Source organism: Schistocerca piceifrons, chromosome 1 (genome assembly GCF_021461385.2).
Source record: "Schistocerca piceifrons isolate TAMUIC-IGC-003096 chromosome 1, iqSchPice1.1, whole genome shotgun sequence".
NCBI lineage: Eukaryota > Metazoa > Arthropoda > Insecta > Orthoptera > Acrididae > Schistocerca > Schistocerca piceifrons.
Genome location: NC_060138.1, coordinates 1,108,380,261 through 1,108,394,497, shown reverse-complemented (window position 1 = coordinate 1,108,394,497; position 14,237 = coordinate 1,108,380,261). Strand labels below are relative to the sequence as shown.

The following is a 14,237-nucleotide window of genomic DNA, read 5'->3' as shown; positions in this document are numbered from 1 at the left end:
AATGTTTCAAATGGTATGCAAAGCATTCAAGGACGTGAAGTTTTTGGACAGTAATTCCGAAGAGAGAAACCATTTTACTCGAAATGGAATGCACAGGAACCAGCTAGGAAAACGTGTACTCGCTAAAGCACTATTAGCAGAAACATTCAAACTATTTGAAAACACCACTCCTCCAATCATTCTAAAAGCACCTGTGCCCATTGAAACTGTACCATTGGAAGGAATACAGACAGTGTCATCAAAATACTCCGTCAAACCTAATGGAACAGCTGAAGGGAAGACTTCATATGCAGCAGCACCTGTTTGTGAATCAACACAAACAGGTCTTTTATACAAAAGGAAGACAGCACCAGCAGTTACAACTCAGGTGGGAAACATTAGTCCACTGCCAACTTGTAAAGCAACAGCATTTAAGGAGGAAGAACAGTCATCAATAGCAGAAACAGCAACACCAGCCCCCACAGGATCAAGTGTACAAGCTGGCAGTGTAGAAACCTCACCAACAGGAGATCAATCCTCTATGGCAAAAAGGAGCACAGTAGTGACTGCAGCTGCTCCACGTAGGATGTGCCTGAGATCAAGAAAGCCCTCAGCTGCAAATGGGGATTTTTTATGGTACTGGGGCAGAAGGTTCCAATCAGAATGTAAGTAATGTAGTTAATAACAACAAATGTGGGTGTTACCAGCACAACAGCTCCCTCTTCCCTGCAGAAAACTGTTCCTGTAATACTGGTATTTCAAAAGAAATAAAACTCAGTCCCAACAGTGGCAGCACCACAATCAATCATGTAATTAAAAATAAGCTCAAAATTTTTCACCAAAATATTCAAAGCCTGCTCTGTAAGTTAGACCAATTTATTGTAAATATTGATGAACCAACAGGCGCAAATTGTGCTCATATTCTCTGTCTGACAGAACACCATGTCACTTATGGCATCGAAATGCTCAATATACCAAACTATGTTTTAGCTACCTCTTTTTGTAGAAAGCATATGTGCAAAGGTGGGGCAGTTATTTATGTGAAAAACAGCCTGACCTTTAATACAATAGATGTAGAGAAATATTGTGTAGAGAAAGACTTTGAGGCATGTGTCACAGAAATAGTAGAAGCTAACAAGAAACTGGTAATCGTAGCAGTATACAGGGCTCCATCTGGTAATTTTAAAGTATTCACGAAACAATTAGATTCTGTGCTATTGTATCTCACAAGAAAAAATAGGGACATTATAGTGACTGGAGATTTTAATATAGATTTCCTAGAAAGCTCATCTTCTAAGACAGAGTTTGCAAATTTAATGCATACCTATAACCTTGTCTCCACTGTCAGTTTTCCCACAAGAACTACTGCCACTTCCAGCACTCTGATAGACAATATTTTTGTAGATATGAGTAAAACTAATCACATCAAAGTCATAAATGGTCTCTCTGATCATGGTGGGCAAATACTCACAATTGACAACTTTAATACAAATCAGAACAAAGCTAGTGCACAGTGGAAAACCATTAGAAACATGAATGCGGAAAATATCCAAAAATTCAAATTATGCATTCGGGAGACTGACTGGAGGTATGCTTATCTTGCAAATGATGTTAATACAAAATATAATTTATTTACTGATGAATTATCAGGTACATTTGAAAATGTCTTACCAAAAAAGGTCTGTAGACTACAGAACAGGCAATCAAGCAAAAAACCATGGCTCACCAAGGGCATAAAAATATCATGCCAGAGAAAAAGAGAACTGTATTTAATATCCAGACAATCCAATAATCCCCTCAGGATGAAATATTATAGGACATACTGCAAAATCTTAACTAAAGTCATTAAAGACTCTAAAAGTATGTGCATACAATCTGAAATTAACTGTTCAAATAATAAAATCAGAACGATTTGGAATGTAATAAAGAGGGAAACAGGTACTGCACCATCTGACAATGAAAAAACTGCTGTCCTAAAAATTAAGAATTTGGAAATAACTGATAGTAAACAGATAGCAGACACATTTAACAACCACTTTCTAAGTGTCACCTCTCAAATAGATTGCAGTGGTGACCTAAGGGAAGGTGCAGATATTCTGAAACTTAACCTCCCACAATGTTTTAATGATATAAATGTAACACCCATAACTGTTAATGAAATAAAAAAAAATTCACTCATTGAAAAGTAAAGGATCTTCAGGTATAGATAACATTTCTAGTAAACTGTTGAAATCCTGCAGTAATGATGTAAGTGTAATACTTGCTCACATTTGCAACACATCTCTTTATGAGGGAGTTGTTCCAGAGAGAATGAAATATGCCATTGTGAGACCTCTTTTCAAGTCTGGCGATGCTACAGATGTCAAAAATTATCGTCCTGTCTCTCCCTTAACAACATTTTCAAGGGTTCTTGAAAAGGCAGTGTATAACAGGATTGTGGCACATCTTGATAAACTTAATATTATTAACCACAGACAGTTTGGTTTTCAAAAAGGGGTTTCCACAGAGTGTGCCATATATTCACTCACAAATGATGTCTTGGAGTCTATTAATAGTAAGAAGTCACCAGTTGGTGTCTTCTGTGATATTTCCAAGGCCTTTGATTGTGTAAACCACAAGGTACTCTTGGAGAAGGCCTATCATTACGGAATCAAAGGGCCTATAGGTAACTGGCTAAAATCATATCTTGAAGACAGGAAACAAAAGGTGGCGCTAAATGGCTGCAAAAAAGGATCTTCTAATCTAGTGGATTCTGAATGGGGCAAAATTCAGTATGGAGTTTCCCAGGGATCTCTCCTTGGACCCTTGGTGTTTTTAATATATGTTAATGATTAACCCCTGTCCATTAGTAAAAATTGTGAATTCACAATGTTTGCTGATGATACAAGCATTGTTGTAGATGGTAAGTCTACTGCTGATCTGGAGACTGATGTTAATGATATACTCAGAGAAGTTACAACTTGGTTTTCAATTAATTCTCTTTCAGTTAATATTAAAAAAACTAATTTTATACAGTTCCACACAAAAAATAAAACTCTAGAAAATATAGTAATTGCTCATGACAACCAGGAACTAGAACAGGTGCAATCCACTAATTTCCTGGGGCTTCACATTGACAGTAGGCTCAACTGGGAACAGCATGTGTCCCTTACTCTAAAAAGGCTTACATCAGCAGCTTTTGCTCTAAGAATCATTACTCATTTTGGGGACATCAACATTTTAAAACCAGCTTACTTTGGGTACTTTCACTCACTAATGAGTTACGGCATAATATTCTGGGGTAATTCACCAGCCTCAAAAAAAAATCTTAACTGCTCAGAAGAGAGCAGTCAGAATCATGTGCGGGGTTCCTCCACGAACCTCATGTAGAAAACTTTTTACACAGTTAGGTATTCTGACCACAACATGTCAGTACATATACTCTCTGATGAATGTAGTTAATAAAGACTATGCTCCGTATGAAACAAATTGTTCATACTATAACTACAATACTAGAGGTAAAGATGATCTACATGTTGAACTAAAAAATTTAACACTTGTACAGAAGGGAGTAAAGTCTGCTGCTATAAAGACTTTTAATGCATTGCCTAATTATATTAAATGAACAAGAGAAAATGAAACGCTGTTCAAAGGTATGTTAAAAAAATACTTGCTTGACCATCAACTGTACTCATTAGATGAATTCTTTTCCAGTAGTAATGCCCCTCCTTAATAATAGATGTATTTAGTATCTTAGTTATTAGATGGATGATACAATATTATGTTAAGGTTATAGGGTAATGTTATAGTTATAATGTTATCTTGAGAATTGCTATACTAGTTAAATGACAGCTAGTAAATGAGAAAAAGTTATACTTATTAATATCTATATCATTGTATTATATTACTATTCTGTAGCATTAATTGTATTTGTACAATTGTATTGACATGTTCCACATCCAGGCGAATCACTCGCATGTACGGATCTATGGAATATGCATACCAAGTAAAAACAAATAAATAAATAAATCATGAATCTCATGACCAGCACAATGTCCCAAGTGAATGGAAAAAACTCCTGCTGATGTGAACAGAACAGACCCTCAAAAATACAGACCAATATTCTTAACTTCAGTTTTCTGCAGAATTCTTGAGGAGATTCTGAGTTCAGGTATAATAAACTACCTTGATATAGAAAAGCTTCTGTCCATACATCAGCATGGATTTAGAAAACATTGATCATTTGAAACTGTCCTTGCCATATACTCACACGATAGCCTGTGAACCATGGAGGGAGGGTAGCAGGCAGATTCCATATTGCTAGTGAAGTATTCTTCACTCAGAATACTTCCAAAAGATCACAAGTGGATGTAATTAAACTCTGTTTATTTGAACAAGTAAACTTCAGACACAAACAGTCTGCTGTTTCTGATGCAGTAAAACAAAAGAAAATAAATGTTTTCCAGAAATTCTTCTTAGTAATGTGGAGGAAAAGTTTGTCACAAGTAGTTGTTCTTCAATGAAATGAAGATAGACTCTTGAGAGCATATATTATATTCTCTTGACCATTGAAAAGTCTCTCTTGAAAACAAAGTACATAATCAGAGTTCTGTCTTGTGAGCAGCATGACTTTTCCATAGCACAGACACTAAGGCTAAGAGCACTGATCGCTGGAGTACAGCTGTGATGTCCAAATGGTAAGGAAACATCAGTTGCTGGCTGGAATTGACAGAACTGGTTCTAGCTGGCTCCATGTGGGTGGAAATACTCACATGGTGGAAGGCTACAATTTTGCTATTGGCTACTGAAATAGAATGAGTATGAAAGGTCAGTAGTAGAGAAGGTGAATGGTGGATTACAGTTTATTGGGATGATTCTAGGAAAGTATAACTCACCCATAAGGAAGACGGTATAGAATGCTAGAGTGACCCATTCCTGAGTACCACTTGAGTGTTTGGGATTCCCGTTCGGTTGTATTAAAGAAAGACTGCAAAGCAGTTCAGAAACTGCTGCTAGATTTGTTAGTGAAAGGTTCAGTCAACATGCAAGTATTATGTAGAAGCTTTGTGAACTCAAATGGGAATCCTTGGAGGGGAGACATGTTTCTTTTCACAGTATACTATTGAGAAAGACTGTAGAACATATGTTTTGTGTAAGGACCATGAAGACAAGATAAGAGAAATTAGGGCTCCTACAGAGGTGTATGGATGGTCATTTTTCCCTCACTCCATTGCAAGTGGAACAGAAATGAGAATGATTAATAGTGGTGCAAGGCACCCTCCACCATGCACAATGTACTGCTTGCAGAGATGTAAATCAGTTATTGAAACACCCTTCAATAAATCCATTAATCCATTAAAAAAAAAAATCGGTTTTATGTAATTCTATCCATGTAAACTCAGTTCTGTTGCATATTTTTGCAAAGAAATTTCTGACTAATATTTACATACGATTCATGTAAGGAATTTTTTACTTGCTTTATTTTTTATGCACAGGCACTGAAAGAACTCATATCAAAAGGTGGCAATCCAAATGCAAAGGGCTATAATAATGAGCCACTGCTGTTACATGCAGCTGGCTGTAATAAAGTGGAAGTTGTCAGATATCTTCTGAATGATCTCCATGTTCCAATTGAAATCCGTGACAAGCATGGACATACGGCTCTTTTGACTGCAGCATCACACGGAGCCTTGGAAGTGAGTTGCATCAATAATGTTGTACATCATAGTCTGTTAGAGCTCTCTGTTTCTTACTTTAGTATTTTCAGCAGCCACATTTTGTTAGTCACCATAACTACATATACAACGTAATTTGAATTTTGTGGGCAAAAATATTGCCGACTAAAATAAATCATTATTTTTTAAATTTGCTACATTGAATGTGTAGTTATAAGAGTTTTAATAGTAATGTTTTATTTATCCAGTGCCAGTTTTCATTACCATGTTAAATATTACATTTTAATATAAAGATCCTAGTTTATTGGGAATTGAGCCTTGCATGAGACCAAGTAAATGTCTCATATTTCATTTATTTGGTCCATTTGATTCATTAAATAGTGTATTGAATATAAGAGAAGTCAAATTTGAGAAAAAAGAAGGCAGAGAGAGAGAGAGAGAGAGAGAGAGAGAGAGAGAGAGAGAGGGAAGGGGAGAGAGAGAGAGAGAGACAACACTATCTGAATTTAACCATAATTACATATTCCATTTACAAGGCTACTATTTATAATTTAATTTTTTTTAACTGAGTAAAAAACACTGTTCCACCATAAATGACTTAAGGTTATATTTAAACATACTCTTATGTTCAGCTCACTAGATAAGCTGTTGAATAATTCAACTGTTATATGTGAAACACTTTCCTAATGCAAAACTGTTTGACACTGAGACACTTGGATATTAGTGATGTTTCTTGAGTTGTGGCTAAGGATATACTTATTTTATTTAAAAACAAAGATGATGTGACTTACCATACGAAAGTGCTGGCAGGTCGAAAGAAACACAAACAGACACATACATACACACAAAATTCTAGCTTTCGCAACCAACGGTTGCTTCGTCAGGAAAGAGGGAAGGAGAGGGAAAGACGAAAGGATGTGGGTTTTAAAGGAGAGGGTAAGGAGTCATTCCAATCCCGAGAGCGGAAAGACTTACCTTAGGGGGAAAAAAAAGGACGGGTATACACTCGCACACACACACATATCCATCCACACATACACACACACAAGCAGACATTTGTAAAGGCAAAGAGTTTGGGCAGAGATGTCAGTCGAGGCGGAAGTAAAGAGGCAAAGATGTTGTTGAAAGACAGGTGAGGTATGAGCGGCGGCAACTTGAAATTAGCGGAGGTTGAGGCCTGGCAGATAACGAGAAGAGAGGATATACTGAAGGGCAAGTTCCCATCTCCGGAGTTCTGACAGGTTGGTGTTAGTGGGAAGTATGCAGATAACCCGGACGGTGTAACACTGTGCCAAGATGCGTTGGCCATGCACCAAGGCATGTTTAGCCACAGGGTGATCCTCATTACCAACAAACACTGTCTGCCTGTGTCCATTCATGCGAATGGACAGTTTGTTGCTGGTCATTCCCACATAGAATTTTTTTATACCAGCTAGTAACTAGGGACATCAAAGTATTTATTGCTACTTTCATAGAAATATTGTCAGCAGCTGTTATTAACATCATCAGCAAATAAATTTTGTTTTTTCACTTTAATAAAGTTATTTAAATCATTAATATAAAAGAGGTACAGTAGAGGTCTTGTGACAGAGCCTTGTGGGACTCGGTACTATATTGGTATTTATTGGGTAGATGTGTTTTCTTTAATATTTTCGTGCCCTAAAATCACCACTAGCTGCCTGTCTTCTAGGTAAGGTCTTATCCACTGATTTGGGATCCCTCTGACTCCTTTTTGAGCAATTTGTGAATAAGAAAGTCATGGTCAATTATTTCAAGTGCTTTTAAGAGATCAAGGAAAATACCAGTAGAATGTTCTTTATCATCCAATGCTTTGCAAAGAGCCTTCAATTACTCATACTTCTCTTCTTTTTAATTGGAAACGCTATATAAAAATAATGCAGATAAACATTATGGGTACTGTTCAATATACCATTTATTTCAATTTTACTGAAGACATCCTCCCACATTTCTGTTGACAGTATAAAATTAAACACACTAATGTGATCATCACTGAACTCTCTCTCTTCAATTATTTTAGTTTTTGGTCTCCATTCACTCCTTGTGTTTAGTTCAATAGAGAGGAGCTGTGCTTCACAATCACTGTAACCCATACTTAAAACATTGGTGCTGTAGTTAAGGTCACATAGTCTTATAAAAATTTGGTCAACAGCAGTTTTAGTTTTGGCAGTAATTCTAGTTCGAAAATTTACTGTTTGAGTTAAACTAAAACTACTGACTATTTAACAACTCATTTCTACAATTTGAATCTTGTAAAGAGTCTGCATTTAAATCTCCACAGATAACTGCTTCCTTTCTCTCTTAGATCAGATTAGATTAGATTCCATTTTCATTTCATAGACCCTAAAATGAGATGATTCTCATTGGTGTGGAACATGTCAGAAAGTAAACATAAAAAGCATAAAACATTTTATATAATACTCACTACCCAGATCATTTACCAGGATATTCTCAAGATAAGTGAATACATTCCAGTAAACTGGAATTGCTGATATTTACAGAATTAAAACACTGTCAGAGTGAAACATAGTTATGCACTTCCAATAAATTTATCATACACAACATAGCCTATCTTGACTGTTGTGACCAAGTGCTGTCAGAGCTGAAATCTAACAGATATTTTTACTTAAGCTGGTCTAACAGTCCCTGTTAAGACATTCATCTATAAAGTAGAAGGAGTTGGTTATCAAAAAGACTTTCAAACTCTGTTTTACACTGTGCTTTATCTGAAACCAAGTTTTTAATGGTTGCTGGCAATTCATTTAAAATGTATGTTCCTGAATACTGGACCTCTTTTCTGCCAAGATAAGTGATTTTAGGTTTTTATGTAGATTGTTCTTATTCCTAGTATTGATGCTATGTATTGAGCTATTGGGTGGAAATAGAGATATGTTGCTTGCAACAAATTTCATTAAGAAATAAATATAATAAGAAGCAGCGATCGGAATACAAAGTTCCTTGAACAGGTTTCTACATGATGTTCTTGAATTTACAACACCTGGCATATGGTCTACCGACAGGAGGCCCTAGTCACACGACATTTACATCTACCACAAGTGATTCTTATTATGCACCTTTAAATGCTGAAACATTTCTCTCATTTTGATGATTTACTGCAGAATACGATCCTGTATGACATAATAGAATGAAAGTAAGCAAAGTATGCAAGTCTTTTTATATTTATGTCTTTTACATCTGACATCACTTGCACTGCAAATACAGACATGTTTAGGCACTTCAGCAATTCTGTCATATGCCCTTCCCAACTGAATTTATTATAGAGTTGTAATCGTAGAAATTTAACACTTTTAAGCTCTTCGATCTGCTTGTCTTCATATGTTGTACACATGCTGGAAGGAAATCTTGTATAGGTTCTGAACTGCACACAGGGATCTTTTCAAAGTTTAATGAGACCAAATTAGCTTTAAACCATTTATTAATACCAGTGAAAATTCGATTAGCAGCCATTTCTAAATCTGTACTTGACTTGCTACTTATTGTTATGTTTGTATCATCTGCATACAAAACAAACTTAGCATCTACCAATGTAACAAACATGAGGTCAGTAATGTACACAAGAAAAAGCAACAGACACAAGATGGAACCTTGAAGAACACTACTTGTAATTAATGCCATTCAGATGAAGACTGACTGCCCACTCCACATGTATTTTGAACAACACCCTTTGTTTCCTGTTAGTTAGGTAAGACTCAAACCATTTTGAAGTACTGCCGGTGAAACCATAATGTTTTAATTTACTTAAGAGAATGCTGTGATTTATACAGTCAAAGGCTATCGACAGGCACAGAAAATGCCAGTAGCCTCTAATTTGTTATTAAGATAATTAGGTATATTTTGCACAGTACGTGTAAATAGCTTTCTCTATATCAGAAACCAAACTGTGACTTGGACAATATATTATTTACAGTCAGATGCTTAAGGAGACACTTGAACACAAAATTCTCAAATATTTTTGAAAAAGCCGGGAAAAGTGAAATTTGTCAATAGTTTGATAGTATTTCTTTATCTCCCTTCTTGTAAAGAGGCTCTCACATTTTACATTATTCAGCAACCTTTCGAAATTTTTAATGAAAATTTTCAGTTCCAGAATCTATAGTGTGTTACAACTAAGATATTATCTGTCAGATCAACTGTGCATAGTTCAAAGTCTTTGCATCATGCCACGTTTTGACACTTTTCTGTTGCTGTAAATTTTAAATTATTGTTTACTGTTCCAGCACATACATATTCTACAATATTAACTAGCAAGTTTGTTCCAAGGAATCACAATTGACACAATCTGGTCTTTGTCGAACCAGTGTTCAATTACACATTTAAGATCCACTAATTCAAACTGCAGTAAAAATATTATGAAAAGGAAAGTTGCTACTCATCATATAGCGGAGATGCTGAGTCGCAGATAGTCACAACAAGAAGATTGTCTCAATCAAAGCTTTCAGCCATTAAGGCCTTTGTCAACAATAGACGACAGACACAAACACACACACACACACACACACACACACACACACACACACACACACACACAATCACTCACACGACTGCAGTCTCAGGCAAGTGTGGTTTCAGGTGCCTGAGACTGCAGTCGTGTGTGTGTCTGTCGTGTACTGTTAACAAAGGCCTTAATGGCTGAAAGCTTTTTTTGTGACAGTCTTTTTGTTATGCTGATCTGTGACTCAGCATCTCCACTATATTGTGAGTAGCAACTTTCCTTTTCATAATATTATTACATTCCATCCTGGATTTTCCGTTGTTCAAACTTTAGTAACTTATTTTCCAGAGATTGGGCATTACAGTGTAGTGGTTCTGAAACATTGGAATACTTATTTGCAAATATAATTTTATCATTATTTCTATTTTTTTTATGATGGAACACTTTCACTAAAAAGGTCTTCTTGCATTTTTTTACTGCCAAATCACCAGAAGATTTGGTGGAAGATGATACAGCATGTTTTTTGCTTCTAATGCATTTGACATGTAACAGTTGCATAATTTTTCTGTTATTAATTGGCCATTCAAGGAAAGGCCATGTCAGGTATGGAACCTTCAACCAACACCACTAATATCCAGAACATAAATGTTTGAAAACTATTTGAATATAGTCAAGGGCTGTTCATTTACAGTTCTACTCGCTCTGTTCACACATGACCATGGCATTAATTTGGAATGATGTGGAATGTTTAAATATATAACATTTGTGTGTCCTAGACAGTGCAAGCACTCCATTAGTTCTTGGCAAGCTACTGATGTTTCATTCCAGTACACATCATTTGAGCCACCAAACAGTATAATGAAATCCTTCAACGACAACGTACTGATTTCCTCTGAATGAACATGATTTCTTATTTCAGATAGGGATGCACCAGACTAGACAAAATCTATTGCCCTCACAGTTTCTGCTGGTTCATTAACATGAGAAGTGATCTAACACCCCTTGACTGTTGGCAAGAATCATGAGCTTTTTCAGGTGACTACAGTCTGAATCATGTTGGTGGATACTTTCAGGTGCAGGAAGAGCACCATGTGAAATTTCAATGTCATCACACTGATGTTTACAAGTAGTAATGTTTCCAAGAAGTGTTTCTGCAACACACACTATTTGCGTATGTTCACTACAATCTACAGAGCTATTGTCATGACTAAGCACGTCAAACTGTTTGTTAGTGGAATATTGTGGGTCTGTTTAATATTTCAGTACACATATTACACTTCCATATTTTTGTGAAGATCTCATTTCCTTATTCGGGGTGCACTCAGCCTCATAATGCCAATTGAGGAGCTACTCAACTGAATAGTAGCGGCTCCGGTCACAGAAAGCCATCATAACGACTGGGTGAGCAGTGTGCTGACCATACGCCCCTCCTATCTGCATCCTTAGCTGAGGATGACACGGCAGTCAGATGGTCCCGATGGGCCACTTGTGGCCTGAAGACGGAGTGCTTTCATTTCCTTTCAATGAGGAGTCTGCCTTTGCACATTGAAAGTGAAATTTTGCCTCACACTTTGCACACACAATACCACTTTTAGCGATTTTCCTGCATTTTCACCAGATCACTGCTTCTTTTGTTTTCACATTTACTGTTTTGTTGTTTGAATTTGTTGCATTTATAATTTCAAGCATGTAACTCTTCTAAAAGTGTTACATGAATTTCAACTTTGCAGTCCTTCTTCATTAATGTTTTGCCAAGACCATTTTCATTACATCTTTCAGAACACAATAGTTTCTGTCTTGACTTTACACTTTAACATGTGAAATGGTACACAGTATTCCAATTTATGTACATTACTCACTTTACACCATGCATCTTGTGGTAGCAAAGTTCTGATGTCAGCTCTTGCAACTTATACAGTGATGTACTTGTCCCATGTGTTATTTCATTTTCACAATTTTCACAAGTTATTCCTTACATTCTTTATTTAAATGTTTGTATTTCTTGTTAAATGCAATTAGAAAGATACTGATCCTTTATCGAGGAGAGATCTGCAACTTTATGTTTCCTTTTTTGTAGGTTGAATATAGTTTGCACATATTCTGCATCTGATCCACAAAAATTCTTCCATAGTCAGCTATTGAATGTACATATCAAAAAGTGTTGAACATTGCACTATAATGATAGAATGACAGTGAAGTGACATGCTAAGGAAATTTTCTTCAGTAAAGCCAGAGTATAGAGCAGTGTTCATTCCATTCTGACAGTCAACATTCATCCCCAAAAAGTTTGTGTTTGTGACATGTTGTATGAAACTATTATCTAAATTCATTTTAAAACATTGTTTTTCCTCTTTTCAGTGAAATCTATGGTGTTGACTGGTACTTAAGCATGTGCTGACTAAATGTAAATGGGCTCTAGTCTTTTCTTTGTTTTCTCCCATGCAAGTGTTGCTGTTTTGTCAGCGACTAAAAGATTTATATAATCATAAAAGAAAATGTTTTGCCTGTGTCTAATGTTCTATTGAGAGTTACTGATATATTAATGTACATCAGTAACTTTCTGTACAGTAATATAACAGCAACTCTCTGGATAAAGTGAGAAAACTCTTTCTTTGCTGATTGGCTCTAAGGTGCCAAATTTTGAAATTGATTGATTTTGGACTTGATAAATGTTTTGCTAAAAATCATATTTTATCGTTTGTATTTCTTTATATTACATTAACTTTAAGTGGGATCAGATTAAAACTTTTAATGTTACATCATGGAATCACTGTAACAAATATGTGTGGAAAGACCTTGCGCATGATTGCAGTTTGGGGGATTTTCTTGGGGGTGAGGGGTGCTTTGTGTTCAGATCCTGTTTGAGCTAGGAACATGGAGTAAAAGTTTATGGTTTAGCCTGGACCAGCAGCAATTTGTATAGCTATATGAACATCTGTCCTACTGTAGCTATGTTACAGTACAGTAAGCTAGGTTTGAACAATGAATTGCCCTCAACACCCAGGTAAACTGTGCATATCAGTTAACTCCTTTTGCAAAAGATTTTAATTGAGCTGAAGTTAATGCTCAGCTAATGGCACCATTGTGTGTGCACAATTTGGGTTTTACATGCTAAAGCAATCACCCATTTTCAGATTTTATGTGCAAAAACAGTCACACTTAAATTACTCCAGACTAAAGAAAGACTGATGGTTCAGCTTTAGTCCACTGGTTTCTCTGACCTTGGTCTAAGATAACTTTTAACTGTTTGAAGAAAATCTTATTTTGTTTCAATTTTCTGGGAGATTTATGGAGCGCACCATGCATATACTGTAATCATGTATGTATAAGGTCAGACTTTGCATGAAGGTAGACAAATGGATAAACTCAAAATGAAATTTTTTTATCCATAATATTTATCCATTGTCAGATGTAGAGATGATGTTTTGAAACATATTCTTGTCACTTAGGTGCTGCAGTTCCTGATCTCAGCTGGTGCCAATATTCTGGCTACAAATGCCTTGGAGGAGACAGCACTGCATCTCTCTGCGCGCACTGAGTCAGTGGAGACCTTCAAGTTCCTCCAGCAGTCAGGAATTCCCATGGATGCTGTGGATATTCGAGGCAGAACTTTTCTCCATCATGCAGCTGAATTTTCATATCCAAAGATGGTGGAATGCATCTTACAAGGGGGCTGGCTGCCTGTTGACTGCCTAGACAAGAATGGACAAACACCACTGATGTTGACAGCAGACTTCCCACGGAATGAGGTACATTGCTATTGTTATCCATCTGCAGTTAATCGCTGTGTATATACATTTCACTAGTAGTGATGTGTGTGTTATGTTTACTTTGTAATACATTTTATTTTACTCTCATAATGCCATGTTTGATATTTCTAGGGTTTCTCCCACTTTGTTGTTCAAATAATTGAATCTAGAAATGCATAGGTGTACTTTCATTGTGAGTTTTTGTTGATTGATGAGATCTGTCTATTGTAGCTAATCGAATAATAATTAATGCTCTTATTTCTGCCAAGATTTACTCTAGAGTAAAATGTATTGAATCTTTTCGTCTTTTTCCTTTCAGTCCAGAGAAAGTACTCTCTTGTAGACTTCTATTTCATACATGTCTTTCTGCTAATAATATTAATA

At 36.1% G+C, this 14,237-nt stretch overlaps 1 protein-coding gene across 1 annotated transcript in view; it reads left to right on the top strand.

Annotated features, from left to right (window-relative positions):
- LOC124776613 (serine/threonine-protein phosphatase 6 regulatory ankyrin repeat subunit B-like) overlaps positions 1–14,237 on the top strand; it is a 379,233-nt gene that overhangs the window by 68,282 nt on the left and 296,714 nt on the right. The window contains exons 3-4 of the mRNA XM_047251691.1: positions 5,454–5,654; positions 13,554–13,853. Coding sequence (XP_047107647.1) covers positions 5,454–5,654; positions 13,554–13,853 — 501 coding nt within the window. The remainder of the gene's footprint in view (positions 1–5,453; positions 5,655–13,553; positions 13,854–14,237) is intronic.